This window comes from Macaca fascicularis, chromosome 1 (genome assembly GCF_037993035.2).
Source record: "Macaca fascicularis isolate 582-1 chromosome 1, T2T-MFA8v1.1".
In the NCBI taxonomy this organism is placed as follows: domain Eukaryota; kingdom Metazoa; phylum Chordata; class Mammalia; order Primates; family Cercopithecidae; genus Macaca; species Macaca fascicularis.
The window spans coordinates 192,231,593-192,248,791 of record NC_088375.1 but is presented as its reverse complement, the minus strand read 5'-3'; the positions used below and the strand labels follow the sequence as shown (position 1 = coordinate 192,248,791).

At 41.8% G+C, this 17,199-nt stretch overlaps 1 protein-coding gene and 1 long non-coding RNA gene across 41 annotated transcripts in view; one reads left to right on the top strand and one right to left on the bottom strand.

Annotated features, from left to right (window-relative positions):
* The window catches only part of CCDC30 (coiled-coil domain containing 30), a 191,327-nt gene that overhangs the window by 160,335 nt on the left and 13,793 nt on the right, over positions 1 to 17,199 (top strand). For all 40 annotated transcript variants that reach the window (XM_074010293.1, XM_074010326.1, XM_074010242.1 and 37 more), the window contains one exon: positions 13,867 to 14,008. In XM_074010293.1, the coding sequence (XP_073866394.1) occupies positions 13,867 to 14,008 (142 nt within the window). The remainder of the gene's footprint in view (positions 1 to 13,866; positions 14,009 to 17,199) is intronic.
* The window catches only part of LOC135968250 (uncharacterized), a 142,082-nt gene that overhangs the window by 120,894 nt on the left and 3,989 nt on the right, over positions 1 to 17,199 (bottom strand). The gene's annotated exons all lie outside the window — the stretch shown is intronic.

Genomic DNA, 17,199 nt, shown 5'->3' with positions numbered 1-17,199 from the left:
TTTCATATAAATTTTAGGATAATTTTTTCTGTTTCTGTGAAGAATGTCGTTGGTATTTTGGTAGGGATTGCATTGAATCTGTAGATTGCTTTTGGTAATACGGACATTTTAACAATATCGATTCTTCCAATCCAAGAATATGGAATATCTTTCTACTCTTTGGTGTCCTTCAATTTCTTTCATTAGTGTTTTATAGTTTTCAGTATAGAGATCTTTCACTTTGTTGGTTAAGCTAATTCGTAGGTATTTAATTTTATGTCTGGCTATTGTAAATGGAACCGCTTTTTAATTTCTTTTTCAGAATGTTCCCTGTTGGCATATAAAAATGCTACTGATTTTTGTATGTTGATTTTGTATTCTGCAACTTTACTGAATTTATTTATGAGTTCTAGTACTTCTTTAGTGGAGTCTTTAGGTTTTTCCAAATATAAAATTATATCATCTGCAAACAAGAATAATTTGACTTCTTCTTTTGCAATTTGGATGTCCTTTCTTCTTTGTCTGATTGCTTGAGCTAGGACTTTCAGTACTATGTTGAATAACGATGGTGAAAGTGCACGTCCTTGTCGAGTTCCAGATCTTTGAGGAAAGTCTTTAATTTTTCCCAAATTCAGTATGATACAAGCTGTAGATCTGTCATATTTGGCTTTTATTATTCTGAGGTATGTTTCTTCTGTCCCCAGTTTCTTGAGAGTTTTTATCATGAAGGGATGTTGAATTTTATCAAATGCTTTTCCAGCATCAATTGAAATCATCATATGGTTTTTGTCCTGTTGATATGATGTATCACATCATTTGTCCTTCTGTTGATACAATGTATCATGTTGACTGATTTGTGTATGTTGAACCATCCTTGCTTCCCAGGGATAACTCCCACATGGTGATCTTTTTAATGTATTGTTGAATTCCGTTTGCTAGGTTTTTCATTTGTTTGTTTTGAGACAGGGTCTCACCCTGTCACCCAGACTGGAGTGCAATGGTGTGATCTTGGCTCACTGCAAACTCCACCTCCCAGGCCCAAGCGATCCTCCCACCTCAGCCTCCTGAGTAGCTGAGACCACAGGCATACACCATGATGCCCAACTTTTTGTAGAGATGGAGTCTTGCTATGTTATCAAAGCTGGTCTCAAACTCCTGAGGTCAAGCTATCTTCCTGCCTCAGCCTTCCAAAGTGTTGGGATTACAGATGAGCCCACCACACACAGCTGGTTTGCTACTATTTTGTTAAGGATTTTTGTATCAATATTCATCAGTGATACTGGCTGGCAGTTTTCTTTTTTGTATGTGTCTTTGGTTTTGGTATTAGGATAATACTGGCCTTGTAGAATGAGTTTGGAAATATTTCTTTCTCCTCTATTTTTCAAAATAGTTTGAGTAGGATTGGTATTATTTCTTAAAATGTTTGGTAGAATCAGCAGTGAAACCATTGGGTTCTGGCCTTTCTTTACTGGGGGACTTTTTTTTATGGCTTTTATCTCATTATTTGTTATTGGTCTGTTCAGGTTTTAGATTTCTTCATGGTTCAATCTTTGTTATGTTGTATGTGTTTAGGAGTTTGTTCATTTCTTCTAGGTTTTCCAATTTACTGAATTTAGTTGCTCATAATAGCCACTAATGATCCTTTGAATTTCTGTGGTATTAGCTGTAATATCTCATTTTTTGTCCCGGATTTTATTTATTTGGATCTTCTCTTTTTCTTAGCCTGCTAAAGGTTTGTTGGTTTTGTTTAACTTAAAAAAAAAAAAAAAAAAAAAAAAAAAAACTTTTTGTTTCATTGATCTTTTGTATTGTTTTCTTCATTTCAATTACATTTATTTCTGCTCTGATCTTTATGATTTCTTTTCTTCTACTAATTTGGGATTTCATTTGCTCTTGTTTCTCTAGTTCTTTAAGGTGCATCATTAAATTGCTTATTCGCAGTTTTTTTTTTTTAGGTAGGCACTTACAGCTATAAACTTACTGCTTTTGCTGTATCCTATAGGTTTTGGTATGTTGTGTTTCCATTATCATTCGATTCAAGAAATTTTTCAATTTCCTTCTTAGTTTTTTCATTGACCCACTGGTCATTCAGGAGCATATTGTTTAATTTCCATGTATTTGTATAGTTTCCAAAATTCCTCTTGTTATTTATTTCTAGTTTTATTCTATTGTGGTCAGAAAAGATGCTTGATATTATTTCAGTTTTTTAAATGTTTTAATACTTGTTTTGTGACCTGATGGTTTATCTTTGAGAATGATACATATACTGAGGAGAAGAAGGTGTATTCTACAGCCATTGGATGACATGTTCTGTAAATATCTATTAGGTCTATTTGGTCTATAATGCAGATTATATCCAATATTTCTTTGTTGACTTTCTGTCTGGAAAATCTGTCCAATGCTGAAAGTGAGATGTTGAAGTCTCCCCCTATTATTGTATTGGGATCTGTCTCTCTCATTAGCTCTAATAATACTCACTTTATATATCTGGATGCTCCAGTGTTGGGTGTATATATGTATTTACAATTGTTATATCCTCTTGCTAAATTGACCCCTTTATTATTATATAATGACCTTTTTGTCTCTTCTTACAGTTTTTGTTTTGAAATCTATTTTGTCTGATATAAGTATAGCTACTTCTGCTCCTTTTTGGTTTCCATTGGCATGGAATATCTTTTTCCATCCCTTTGTTTCCAGTCTATTTGTATCTTTATAGATAAAATGTCCTTCTTGTAGAAAATGGATCATTGGGTCTTGTTTTTTAATCTATTCAGCCAGTGTATGTCTTTTGATTGGAAGGTTTAGTCTATTTACATTCAATGTTATGATTGATAAGTAAGGAATTAATACTCCTGGTGTTTTCTTATTTGTTTTCTGGTTTTCTGTAGCCTTCTCTTCCTTCTTCCTTTCCTTCCTGTCTTTCTTTTAGTGAAGGTGATTTTCTCTGTGATATGATTTATTTCTTACTTTTTATTTTTTGTATACATGTATTTTTTTTGGTTTGAGGTTACTATGAGGCTTGTAAATACTATCTGATATGATTTCGCTGTGTCCGCAGCCAAATGTCAACTTGAACTTTATCCCCCAGAATTCCCACATTTTGTGTGAGAGACCCAAGGGGAGGTAATTGAATCATGGGGGCCAGTCTTTACCGTGCTATTCTTGTGATAGTGAATAAGGCTCATGAGATCTGATGTGTTTATCAGGGGTTGCCACTTTTGCTTCTTCCCCATTTTCTCTTGCCACTGCCATGTAAGAAGTCCCTTTCACTCCCGTCATTATTCTGAGGCCTCCCCAGCCATGTGGAACTGTAATTCCAACTAAACCTCTTTTTGTTCCCAGTTTTGGGTATGTCTTTATCAGCAGTGTGAAAACGAACTAATACAGTAAATTGGTACCAGTAGAGTGGGGCATTGCTGAAAAGATACCCAAAAATGTGGAAGCTACTTTGGAAGTGGGTAACAGGTAGAGGTTGGAACAATTTGGATGACTCAGAAGAAGACAGGAAAATGTGGGAAAGTTTGGAACCTCCTACAGACTTGTTGAATGGCTTTGACAAAAAATGCTGATAGTGATATGAACAATAAGGTCCAGGGTGAGATGGTCTCATATGGAGATGAGAAACTTGTTGGGAACTGGAGCAAAAGTGATTCTTGTTATGTTTTGGCAAAGAGACCAGCACCATTTTGCCCCTGCCCTAGAGATTTGTGGAACTTTGAACTTGAGAGAGATGATTTAGGGTATCTTGTGGAAGAAACTTCTAAGCAGCAAAGCATTCAAAAGGTGACTTGGGTGCTGTTAAAAGCATTTCATTTTTAAAGGAAAACGGAGCACAAAAATTCAGAAAATTTGCAGCCTAATGATGCAATAGAAAAGAAAAACCTGGGAGGCTGAGGCAGGAGAATCGGTGGAACCCAGGAGATGGAGGTTGCAGTGAGCTGAGATTGCGCCACTGCACTCCAGTCTGACGACAGAGCGAGACTCCATCTCAAAAAAAAAAAAGAAAAACCCATTTTTGAGGAGAAATTTAAGCTGGCTGCAGAAATGTGCATAAGTAGCAAGAAGCCTAATGTTAATCCCCAAGATCATGGGGAAAATGTCTCCAGGCCACGTCAGAGACCTTCACAGCAGACCCTTCCATCACAGGCCCAGAGGCCCAGGAGGAAAAAGTGGTTTCATGGGCTGGTCCCAGGGTCCCCATACTATGTGCAGCCTAGGGACTTGGTACCCTGTGTCCCAGCCACTCCAGCTGTGGCTGAAAGGGGCCAACATAGTACTCGGGCTGTAGCTTCAGAAGGCAGAAGCTTCAAGCCTTGACAGCTTCCATGTGGTGTTGAGCCTGTGGGTGCACAGAAGTCAAGAATTCAGGTTTGGGAACCTCCACCTAGATTTCAGAAAATGTATGGAAATGCCTGGATGCCTAGGCAAAAGTTTGCTGCAGGGGTAGGAACCTCTGCTAGGGTAGTGTGGAAGGGAAATACGGGGGTTGGAGCCCCCACACAGAGTCCCTATTGGGGTACTGCCTAGTGGGGCTGTGAGAAGAGGGCCACAATCCTCCAGAACCCGGAATTGTTGATCCACTGGCAGTTTGCACCATATGCCTGGAAAAGCCGCAGACACTCAATGCCAGCCCATAAAAGCAGCCAGGAGGGAGGCTATGCCCTGCAAAGTCACAGGGATGGAACTGCCCAAGACCATGGAAACCCACTTTTGCATCAGTTTGACCTGGATGTGAGACCTGGAGTCACAGGAGATCATTTTGGAGCTTTAAAATTGACTGCCTCACTGGATTTCAGACTTGCATGGGCCCTGTAACCCCTTCGTTTTAGCCAATTTCTCCCATCTGGAATGCTGTATTTACCCAATACCTGTACCCCCATTGTATCTAGCGAGTAATAAGCTTGCTTTTGATTTTACAGGCTCATAGGCGGAAGGGACTTGCCTTGTTTCCTATGACACTTTGGACTGTGGACTTTTGGATTAATGCTGAAATGAGTGAAGACTTTTAGGGACTGTTGGCAAGGCATGATTGGTTTTGAAATGTCAGGACATGAGATTTTGAGGGGCCAGGGTGGAATGATATGGTTTGGCTGTGTCCCCACCCAAATCTCATCTTGAATTTTATCCCAAAATTCCCACATGTTGTGGGAAGGACCTGGGGGAGGTAATTGAATCGTGGGGGCCGGTATTTCCCATACTATTCTCGTGATAGTGACTAAGTCTCATGAGATCTGATGGGTTTATCAGAGGTTGCCATTTTTGCTTCTTCCTCATTTTCTCTTGCCACTGCCATGTAAGAAGTACTTTTCACTTCCCGCCATGATTCTGAGGCCTCCCCAGCTGTGTGGAACTATAAGTCCAATTAAACCTCTTTTGGTTCCCAGTTTTGGGTATGTATTCATCAGCAGCTTGAAAGCGAATTAATACACTATCTTATAGCTCATTATTTTAACGTGATTACAACTTAACATGGTTTGTATAAACAAAGAAGGAAAAAGAAAACTAATACTCTATACCTTAACTTCATCCCTCCACTTCTAAACTTTTAGTTGTTTCTATTTATATCTTATTGTACTGTCTATGTCTTGAAAATTGTTGTAGTCATTATTTTTTATTGCTTTATTGGTTAGTCTTTCTGCTTAAGAGTAGTTTACACACCACAGTTACAATGTTATATTTTGTGGTTTTCTATTTACTATTACCAGTGAGTCTTATACCTTCAGATGATTTCTTATTAGTCATTAACGTGCTCTGCTTTCTGACTGAAGCACTCCCTTTAGCATTTCTTGTAGGACAGAGCCAGTGTTGATGAAATCCCTCAGCTTTTGTTTGTCTGGGAAAGTATTTATTTCCCCTTCATGCCCCTTCATGCTTGAAGGATATTTTCACTGGATATACTATTCTAGGGTAAAAGTTTTTTCCTTCAGCACTTTAAATATGTCATGCCACTCTCTCATGGCCTGTAAGGCTTCCACTGAAAAGTCTGCTGCCCGACATATTGGAGTTCCATTGTATGTAATTTGTTTCTTTTCTCTTGCTGCTTTTAGGATCCTTTATTTTTGACCTTTGGGAGTTTGATTACTAAATGCCTTGAGGTAATCTTTGGGTTAAATCTTCTTGTTGTTCTATAACCTTCTTGTACTTGGATATTGATATCTTTCTCTAGGTTTGGGAAGTTCTCTGTTATTATCCCCTTGAATAAACTTCCTACTCCTATTTCTTTTTATTTTTCCTTTTTTTTTTTTTTTTTTTTTTTTGAGATGAAGTCTCACTCTCACCCAGGCTGGAGTGCAGTGGCATGATCTTGGCTCACTGCAACCTCTGCCTCCCAGGTTCAAGAGATTCTTCTGCCTCAGCCTCCCAAGTAGCTGGGACTATAGGCATGTGCCACCACACCCAGCTAATTTTTGTATTTTTAGTAAAGATGGGGTTTTGCCATATTGGCCAGGCTGGTCTTGAACTCCTGACCTTGTGATCCACCAGCCTCAGCCTCCCAAAGTGCTGGGATTACGGGCGTGAGTCACTGCACAGGCCCCTATGTCTTTTTCTATCCCCTCTTTAAGGCCAATAACTCTTAGATACGCCCCCCCACTTTTTTTTTTTTTTTTTTTTTTTTTTTTTTTTTTTTTTTTTTGTGAGACGAAGTCTGGCTCTGTTGCCCAGGCTGAAGTGCAGTGCTGCAATCTCAGCTCACTGCAACCTCTAGCTCCTGGGTTCAAGCAATTCTCCTGCCTCAGCCTCCCAAGTAGCTGGGATTACAGGCATGTACCACCACACTCAGCTAATTTTTGTATTTTTAGTAGAGATGGGGTTTCACCATCTTGGCCAGGCTGGTCCTGAATGCCTGACCTCAGGTGATCTGCCCACCTTGGCCTCCGAAACTGTTGGGATTACAGGCGTGAGCCACCGTGCCTGGCTAGATTTGCCCTTTTGAGGCTATTTTCCAAATCCTGTAGGTGTGCTTCATTCTTTTTTATTCCTTTTGTCTTTTGTCTCCTCTGCCTTTGTATTTACTTTTCTTTTCTTTTTCTTTTCTTTTTTTTTTTCCAGATGGAGTCTCTCTCTGTTGCCCAGGTTGGAGTGCAGTGGCATGAACTCAGCTCACTGCAACCTCTGCCTCCCAGGTTCAAGCAATTCTCTTGCCTCAACCTCCTGAGTAGCTGGAATTATAGGTGCATGCCACCACACCTGGCTAATTTTTGTATTTTTAGTAGAGACAGGGTTTTTGCCATGTTGGCCAGGCTGGTCTTGAACTCCTGACCTCAGGTGATCTGCCTGCCTCGGCCTCCCAAAGTACTGGGATTACAGGTGTGAGCCACCACACCTGGCCCTGTGTATTTTCAAATAGTCTGTCTTCAAGTTTACTAATTCTGCTTGATCAATTCTGCTATTAAATGACTCTAATGCATTCTGCAGTATGCCTATTGCATTTTTCAGCTCCAGAATTTCCTCTTCTTTTTAATTATTTCAATCTCTGTTAAATTTATCTGATAAAATTCTGAATTCATTCTCTGTATTATCTTTAATTTCTTTCAGCTTCTTCAAAACAGCTATTTTGAATTTTCTGTCTGAAAGGTCACGTATCTGTTTCTCCAGGATAGGTCCCTGGTGCCTTGTTTAGTTCATTTGGTGAGGTCATGTTTTCCTGGAAGGTCTTGATACTTATAGATGTTCATCTGTGTCTGGGCATTGAAGAGTTAGATACTTATTATAGTCTTTGCAGTCTGGGCTTATTTGTACCCATCCTTCTTGGGAAGACCTTCCAGATATTCAAAAGTACTTGGGTGTTGTCATCTAAGCTCTACCTGCTTTAGGAGATTCCCCAAGCCCAGTAAGTTCTTGCAAATTGGTAGAGGTACTGCCTTAATGGTCTTGGAAAAGATCTGGACGAATTCCCTGGATTACTAGGCAGAGACTCTTGTTCTCTTCCCTTACTTTCTCCCAGACAAATGGACTCTCTATGTTCTGAGCCGCTTGGAAGTGGGGGTGGCATGACACAAGCACGCTTATGGCCACCACTAGGACTGTGTTGGGTCATACCTGAAGCCAGCACAGCACTGGGTCTCTCCCAAGTCCTGCTGTAACCACTCCCTGGCTACCACCTATGACCGCTCAAGTCCCTGGGCTCCACAATCAGCAGATGCAAAGCCAGCAAGGCCTGTGTCCTTCCTTTCAGGGCAGCAAGTTCCCCCATGCCCCAGGCAGGTCCAGTGGTGCCATCTGGGAGCCAGGGACTAGAATAAAAACACCTGAGAAGTCCACCTGGTGTTCTGTTGTATTGTGGCTGAGCTGGTACTCAAACCCAAAAATGCAGTCCTTTCCACTCTTTCTTCCCATTTCCAAAGGTAGAGGAGCCTCACCTCATGGCCACTACAATCACAGGTCCATGGGGAGTACTGCCAGACTACCACCAATGTTCCCTTAAGGCCCAGTGTCTCTTAAGTCAGCTTGTGGTGAATGCTGCCTGACTTGGTACTCACCCTTCAGGATCGTGGGCTCCCTTCTGGCCCGGGGCATATACAAAAATGCTGCTTAAGAGCCAAGTCCTGGAGTCATAGACCCAAGAGCCTTCCTGGTGCTCTACCCTACTGTGGCAAAGCTGATACCTATGCTGTCAGACTAAGTCCCCTTTAATTTTCCCTCCACTTTTCTCAAGCAGGAGTTTCACCCTGTAGCCACCACAGCTGGGAATGTGCTGTCATCTGAATCCAGCAAGTCTCAGAGTCTCACCCAAGGCCCTTGATATAGTATCTGGGTATTGCTGCTGGTTATTCAGGGCCCAAGGGCTCGTCAATTAGCAGACGATGAATCTTGCCGGGACTGGGTCCTTCCCTTCAAGGGAGCAGGCTTCCTTATGGCTTAGGGTATGTCTAGAAATGCTGTCCAAGAGCTAGGGCCTAGAAAGGGGGCCTCATTACTCTGCCCTATCCTGCTGTGGTTGAGCTGGGTGTGGTGGCACACGCTTATAATCCCAGCTATTCAGGAGGCTGAGGCAGGAGAATTGCTTGAACCTGGGAGGTGGAGGTTGCAGTGAGCCAAGATCATGTCACTGTACTCTAACCTGGGCGATAGAGTGAGACTCTATCTTAAAATAAGTAAATAAGGCTGGGCGCAGTGGCTCACGCCTGTAATCCCAGCACTTTCGGAGGCCGAGGAGGGCAGATCACCTGAGGTCAGGAGTTCACCACCAGCCTCAACATGGAGAAACCCTGTCTCTACTAACAATACAAAATTAGCCAGGTGTGGTGGTGCACACCTGTAATCCCAGCTACTTGGGAGGCTAAGGCAGGAGAATTGCTTGAACCTGGGAGGCGGAGGTTGCGGTGAGCCAAGATCGCGCCATTGCACTCTGCCTGAGCAACAAGAGCAAAACTCCATCTCAAAAAAAAAAAAAAAAGTAAATAAATAAATAGCATGAGCTATACATTGATTGGCAATACATTGTTCTGTTTTTTTCAGAGACAGTCTTGCTCTGTTGCTCAGGCTGGAATGCAGTACACAATCTCAGCTCACTGCAACCTTTGCCCCCCAGGTTCAAGCAATTCTGGTGCTTCAATCTCCTGAGATGCTGGGATTACAGATGTGCGTCACCACACCCAGCTAATTTTTATATTTTTAGTAGAGATGTGGTTTTGCCGTGTTGGCCAGGCTGGTCTTGAACTCCTGACCTCAAGTGATCTGCCCGCTTCTGCCTCCCAAAGTGCTGGGATTACAGGTGTAAGCCAACACGCCTGGCCAGCTATACATTATTATTTGTATCACAAATTTCAAGAACAGAAAATAACAAGTGAGGCAGCTAGTCAGAAACAAAATGACTTTAAAACAGTCACCCCCAAGCAAATTCAGTTATAAAAAGACTGAATGGGGGCAGGTAATGACTGAAGTTCTATACTCGTGTCTTTGGGCCTGATTAATTTTGCATACTTCACATAGCTCAGACTGCTCTGAGTTATTTTTCTTTTCTCAGCATGATTGATTAAATCCTTGGCCACTGGTGATTCAACTCAACCTTCATCCTCTCCCCTCCCTGAATGATAAGGGTTTGGGCCTGGAAGCCCCAACTCTCTAATCCTGCCTTAGTATCCTGGAGCTCTCTAAGGGCCTCCAGACACCAGTCATCTCATCAACATACAAAAGACACTTATTACTCCAGAGAAGATTCCAAGAACTTAAGAAGGTTTTTTTTGGTGTGTGTGTGTGTGTGTGTGTGTGTGTGTGTGTGTGTGTGTTTTCACCAGAAAACTGGGAGGGAGACCAAATATATCTTTGTCAATATCACAGCCTCCCAGGCCAGACTCCGTGTCTCATATCTGTAATCTTAGCACTTTGGGAAGCCGAGGTGGGAGAATCATTTGAGGCTAGGAGTTCCAGAGCAGCCTGGGCAACATAGCGAGACCTTGTGTCTACTAAAAATTGTTTTAAAAGTTAACTGAGCATAGTTGTGTTAGGCAGTTCTCATGCTGCTAATGAAGACATACCCAAGACTGGGCAATTTATAATGGAAAGACGTTTAATTGACTCACAGTTCAGCATTGCTGAGAAGGCCTCAGGAAATTTACAATCATGGCACAAGGGAAGCAAACATGTCCTTCTTCACATGGCGGCAGCAAGGAGAGGTGCTGAGCAAAAGGGGGAAAACCCCTTATAAAACCATCAGATCTCATGAGAACTCACTCACTATCAATAGAACAGTATGGAGGCAACCGCCCCCATGATTCAATTACCTCCCACCAGGTATCACCTCCTGCTCATGATACATGGGGATTATGGGAACTACAAGATAAGATTTCGGTGAGGAGATAGCCAAACCATATCAGTAGTGATGCACACCTGTAGTCCCAGCTACTCAGGAGGCTGAGGTGGGAAGATCACTTGAGCTGGGGAGATCAAGGCTGCACAGCAAGACTGTCTCAAAAAAAAAAAAAAAAAAAAAAATTTACAGCCTTCCAGGGCAAAGGGACATTTGGCAATGTCTGGAGACCGTTTTAGTTGTTACCACTGTAGGAGGTGCTACTGGCATCTGGTGGGTGGGGGCCAGTGATGCTACTAAGCATTCTGTAGTGCACATTATAGCCTCTACAACAAATATTTATCAGGCCTAAAATGTGAACAGTACAGAGGCTGGTTTAGAGTTACTTGGTGTAATCACATCTAGTAGGTTCAAAGTGAAGCTTCTCCATAATTTTAAAGAACAACATTCTTTTTGTTTGTATCACAGTCATACTCCAAGAGGTTTGGCTAGTGGTAGTATGGATGCTTTAATCTACTTTGTTGTTTACTCTGATTAGATGTTATAGTAGCTTGAAATGGTAACTTAGATTTTTGTTTGTTTGGTTTTTTAAACAGCTTTATTGCAATATAATTCAAATATTATACAATTCACTCATTTAAAGTGTATAGTTCAATGGCTTTTGTCCATGTTTTGATTGTTACTACAATCAACATTAGAACATTTTATTATCCTAAAAGAAACCCCATGCTCTTTAGCTATCACCCTATCCCCAATTCCCTCCCCACCACCAGACTAGGTAACCACTCATCTACTTCCTTTCTCTCTAAATTTGCCTATTACTGACAATTCATATAAATGGAATCATACAATATTTGGTCTGTTGTGCCTGGCTTGTTTTACTTAGAATAATACTTTCCAGGTTCATGGTAGCATGTATCAGTACTTCCTTTCTTTTTATGACATTGTATGGATATACTCTATTTGGTTTTTTTGTTTGTTTGTTTTTTGAGATGGAGTTTCCCTCTGTTGCCCAGGCTGGAGTGCAGTGGCGTGATCTCGGCTCACTGCAACCTCCGCCTCCTGGGTTCAAGTGATTCTCCTGCCTCAGCCTCCTGAATACAGGCGCCCACCACCACACCTAGCTAATTTTTGTATTTTTAGTAGAGATGGGGTTTCATCACGTTGGCCAGGCTGGTCTTGAACTCCTGACCTCAAGTGATCCACTTGCCTTGGCCACCCAAAGTGCTGGGATTACAGGTGTGAGCCACCATGCCTGCCTAGATATACTCTATTTGTTTATCCACTCATCAGTTGATGGCAATCTGGGTGGTTTCCACCTTTTGGCTGTTATGGATAATGCTGCTATGAACATTTGTGTGTAAGTTTTTGTGTGGACATATGTTTTCATTTATCTTGAATATATATACCTAGGTAGAATTGTTGGGTCAAATGGCAACTCTAGGCCAGGTGTGGTGGCTCACACCTGTAATCCCAGCACTTTGGGAGGCCGAGGCAGGCAGATCACAAGGTCAGGAGATCGAGACCATCCTGGCTAACACGGTGAAACCCCCTCTCTACTAAAAATATAAAAAATTAGCCATGCGTGGTAGTGGGCGCCTGTAGTCGCAGCTACTAGAGAAGCTGAGGCAGGAGAATGGCATGAACCCGGGAGGCAGAGCTTGCAGTGAGCTGAGATTGCGCCACTGCACTCCAGCCTGGGCAACAGAGCGAGACTCCATCTCAAAAAAAAAAAAAAAAAATGGCAACTCTATGTTTAACCATTTGAGGAATTGCCAGGCTATTTTCCAAAGACACTATACTATTTTATGTTCCTGCCTGCAGTGTATAAGGGTTCCAATTTCTTTGCATCCTTGCCAGCACTTGTTATTATCTGTCATTTTTTTCTAGCCATCCTAGTGTGTGTGAAGGGGTATCTCATTGTGCTTTTGATCTTCATTTCCTTAATAGCTAGTAATGTTAAGCATCTTTTCATGTGCTTATTGGCCATAACTCAGATGTATCTAAGAATCAGAGTCTTGAACAGTGACCTACATGGAACTGGCTTTTAGAAGTCCAGACTTGCTGGGTGGCTTATGCCTGTAATCCCAACACTTTGGGAGGCTGAGGCAGGAGGATAGCTTGAGACAGAGTTTAAGACCTGCCTGGGCAACATGTGAAACACCCATCTCTACAAAAAATAAAAAAGAATTAGCCAAGTGTGGTGGTGTGCACTACTTGGGATGCTGAGGTGGGAGGATTGCTTGAGCTCAGGAGGTCAAGGATGTAGTGAGCCATGATTATACCACTGCACTCCAGCCTGGGTGACAGAGTGAGACCCTGTGTCAAAAAAAGAAGAAGAGGTCCAGACTCAATGCAAGGACTGAGAACAGGCCCAGTTATCTGGAAATTAGATAAAATTGAAGTTAGTAGATCACTGTCCAAGATACAGCCAAGAATGAGGAACGTTTAAGTTAATGACTGAATTGGTGGAACAGGAGTCAGAATTTAGATGTCAGGGATCAGAAATCAAGGAGTTTCCTAAATTAAACTCAGATGCTGAAGTTATACCACAACCATCAGCACAAGACCAAGGTAGTCCAGGCGCAGTGGCTCACGCCTGTAATCCCAGCACTTTGGGAGGCCAAGGCGGGCAGATCACCTGAGGTTGGGAGTTCGAGATCAGCCTGACCAACATGGAGAAACCCCGTCTCTACTAAAAATACAAAAAATTAGCTGGGCATGGTGGTGCATGCCTGTAATTCCAGCTACTTGGGAGGCTGAGGCAGGAGAATCACTTGAACCCGGGAGGCGGAGGTTGCAGTGAGCCGAGATTGTGCCACTGCGCTCCAGCCTGGGCAACAGAGCAAGACTCCGTCTAAAAAAAAAAGAAGAAAAAACAAAAAAGACCAAGATAAGCCAAATACTTGAGTCCACAGTCCACAGCAGTAGTTAAAGCTGGTGTTATGTAGGGAGTTATCCTTGGCCCACTCCCTGAAATGGAGGGCAGGAAGATGTGAGGCAGGGTAAGTATCTACATCCAGTGCCAGGCCCCTGACTTAAGCAAGAAGAGGAAACCCAAGAAAGGTGCATGTTGAGGAGGCAAAAGAAATTTTAACTGTGTTCAGATGTGTCTAAACTCAAATTTACTTTTACAGAAACTATAATGAGAAACATCAGCAACACAAAATCAAGCTTCAAAAAGTCAAGTATCGTTTAACGAATGAAGTAGAACTACGAGATAAGAGAATTAACGAATTTGAAGATGAAATTGGAATCCTGCAACATAAAATAGAAAAGGTGAGGAAAAAATAAAAGGTGAAGAGCTCACTGGTGATTCCCATGGTCAACCATTTGGAGAAAGCCCTTTCGTTTTAAAAATTATTTGTGACCCCTTCGTAGTCCTTGTTTTCATTTCTTTTCTTTGCACCATCTTTCAATGAGTAATTCTTTAAGCCCTGACCAAAAGTACATAAGACTTCTAGTGCTGCTAAACGGAACTGAATACTGAAAATACTCTGTACTGCCAACTTATGATCAGTGTCTTGCCTTCAGATGGAAATGCCTTTTCTTGAACACCCCTGAGCACAGACTCCCAAACCACTCTCAGTAACTCATTTCTGCTTTGTGGAGCCCTCATTTTGCCTCAGACTTCAGTGTCAGTTTTAAATGGCAGTGAAAATAGGTGATCCTTACTCCTGTATCAGTCCTTGCCCTCAAGCTTTTTTCTAAATGTCCATGGTTTATTTATGTTTGTCTTACTGCCCTTGTGACTTAGTGGTGTATGAATAAGAAGGAAATGGGGCAAATGAATAGAATCAAATGCAGAATGGTTGTGGGATTATTAAACTACATAATTTCAAGATGGAGAGTAACTGACTAGGCCAGTAAGGTTTTCCCTTCTTGGGATCACTAGCCCTTTCAGAATTTTGAGAACTCTGTCATCACTCCTAAAATATTAATTTCAACATTCAACAAATTTTTATACCACCACTATGTGCCAAGGATACCATAACCATTAATGTAATTTCAGTGATTCCTTCAACTATCCTGGGACTGTAGGTCAAGAATTCCCAGCCTATACACAATAAAGCATTTTTGGAGTATAACAGGTGGGTCACAAATACTGCATTCTTAGTTTTAAAAAAATTGGCTGGGTGCAATGGTCCATGCCTGTAATTCCAACACTTTGGGAGGCCAAGGCGGGAGGATTGCTTGAGGCCAGGAGTTCAAGGTTACAGTGAGCTATAATTGTGCTTATAAATAGCCACTGCACTCCAGCCTGGGCAACATAGAGAGGCTCTGTGTCTAACAAAAATAAAAAATCCTCTTGATACTCTAAACTACAGTGAAAGAAGAAAAATAAGTTGGATGTTTGCAGTCCTCCTTTTTTGCCGTTACTTTGTCAAACTTTTAGAGACTGAGATCCAGCTTAGAACTAGGAAAAGACGATGGAAAGTGTATAAGAAAAAGTAGCAATCCATTTTAGTAGTACCCATGGGCAAAAAAAAAAAAAGAAGAAGACAACGACCCTGGGCACGGTGGCTTGCACCTGTAATCCTAGCACTTTGGGAGGCCAAGGTGAGCGGATCACCTGAGGTCAGGAGTTCGAGACCAGCCTGGCCAACATGGTGAAACCCCATCTCTACTGAAAATACAAAAAAATTAGCCAGGTATGGTGGTACAAGCCTGTAATTCCAGCTACTCAGGAAGCTGAGGCAGGAGAATCTCTTGAACCCAAGAGGCGGAGGTTGCAGTGAGCCGAGATCATGTGATTGCACTCCAGCCTGGGGGACAAGAACAAAACTCCGTCTCAAATAAATAAATAAATAAATAAATAAAGAAGAAGAGAAAGAAAGGAAAAAAAAGTAGCAACCCTAGTTCATGGATCCATCAGACATATCATCAGCCTATTTCTGTATTATCAGTTCTTTTTCATACTTTTGCATTTTGCTTCTAGGCTGGAAAAATAGTCTTCTCCTTTCAACAGGCATGCTCGCTTTCTTCCTGACTATACTGGATTGAATAGTGTCCCCTCAAATTCATGTCCTAGAACCTCAGAATGTGACCTTATATAGAAATAGGGTCTTTGCAGATATACTTAGTTAAGATGAGATTATCCTGGATTAGGGTGAATCATAAATCTAAGATGATTGCTGTCCTTACAGGAAGAGGGGAAAACACACAGACAGACACAGACAGGGGAAGAATGCCTCATGATGATGAAGTCGGAGACTGGAATGATACAGCTACAAGCCAAGAAATAGCAAGGGTTGCTGGCAACCACAAGAAGCTAGGAGAAAGGCATGCAACACAATCTCTCTTGGAGCCCCCATGAGTAATTAACCCTGACAACAATGTAATTTCAGATTTCTACCACTCAGAACTATGAGAAAATGTTATGGCAGCCCTAGGAAACTAATGCACCTACCCAAAGAACCACGGGTCTTCATAAAATATGCTGGAGCTCCCAAATAAGCAGAGGCTGAGAGAATAATTAGATCTTTTGCTCACTGCCATTGAAGGGTACTGTGGGCTTTGGCCTTAGATAGACTTGCATTCAAATTATAGCCCTGCCTGTAAGCTTGGACAAGTCTCTGTGTATCACTCTTCTTGTCTGTAAAATGAGGGAAATAATCCCTTCCCTACATACACCAGTCTTCTGTGAATATTAAAACATAAAATTTCTAAAGTGGCACTTGGCACATATAAATTTTTCGTAGATGTTATTTTCCTTTTTTTGGTATATAATTTCTTAAAGGGCCAGGTGCAGTGGCTCACGCCTGCAATCCCAACTACTTGGGAGGCTGAGGCAGGAGAATTGCTTGAACCAGGGAGGTGGAGGTTGCAGTGAGCCAAGATTGCACCACTGCACTCCGGCCTAGGTGACAAGAGTGAAACTTCGTCTCAAAAAAAAAAAAAAAAAAATCTCTTAGAAGCATGTTAATTGGTGGACTCATTGTTCACATGAGAAATTGTTTTGTTTTGTTTTGTTTTGTTTTTGAGACGGAGTCTCGCTCTGTCTCCCAGGCTGGAGTGCAGTGGCTGGATCTCAGCTCACTGCAAGCTCCGCCTCCCGGGTTCAGGCCATTCTCCTGCCTCAGCCTCCCGAGTAGCTGGGACTACAGGCGGCCGCCACCTCGCCCGGCTAGTTTTTTTTTTTTTGTATTTTTTTAGTAGAGAAATTGTTAACCAAATTAGAACTATTTAGCCTAGAGAAGACTGATGTTAGAGCTTTTAATGCCACAGTGGTACAAACCTAGGAATTCTTATTTTATATATTTTAGGGCCTAAGGACCAGAGCACTGAGCATAAAAATGCCAGATTTGCCTTCTAAGTCTCCAAAAAGTAATGCCACTTATTTTGGCTTCATTCCTTCAGCTTTTTCTTTATATAATGAGTCAGTTGAGATTTCTTTTGTGACCACTCAAACTACACTTTCCCGTTTTATCTTATTATCACAGCATGTGTCTGGAATTTTTGTTTGTTTT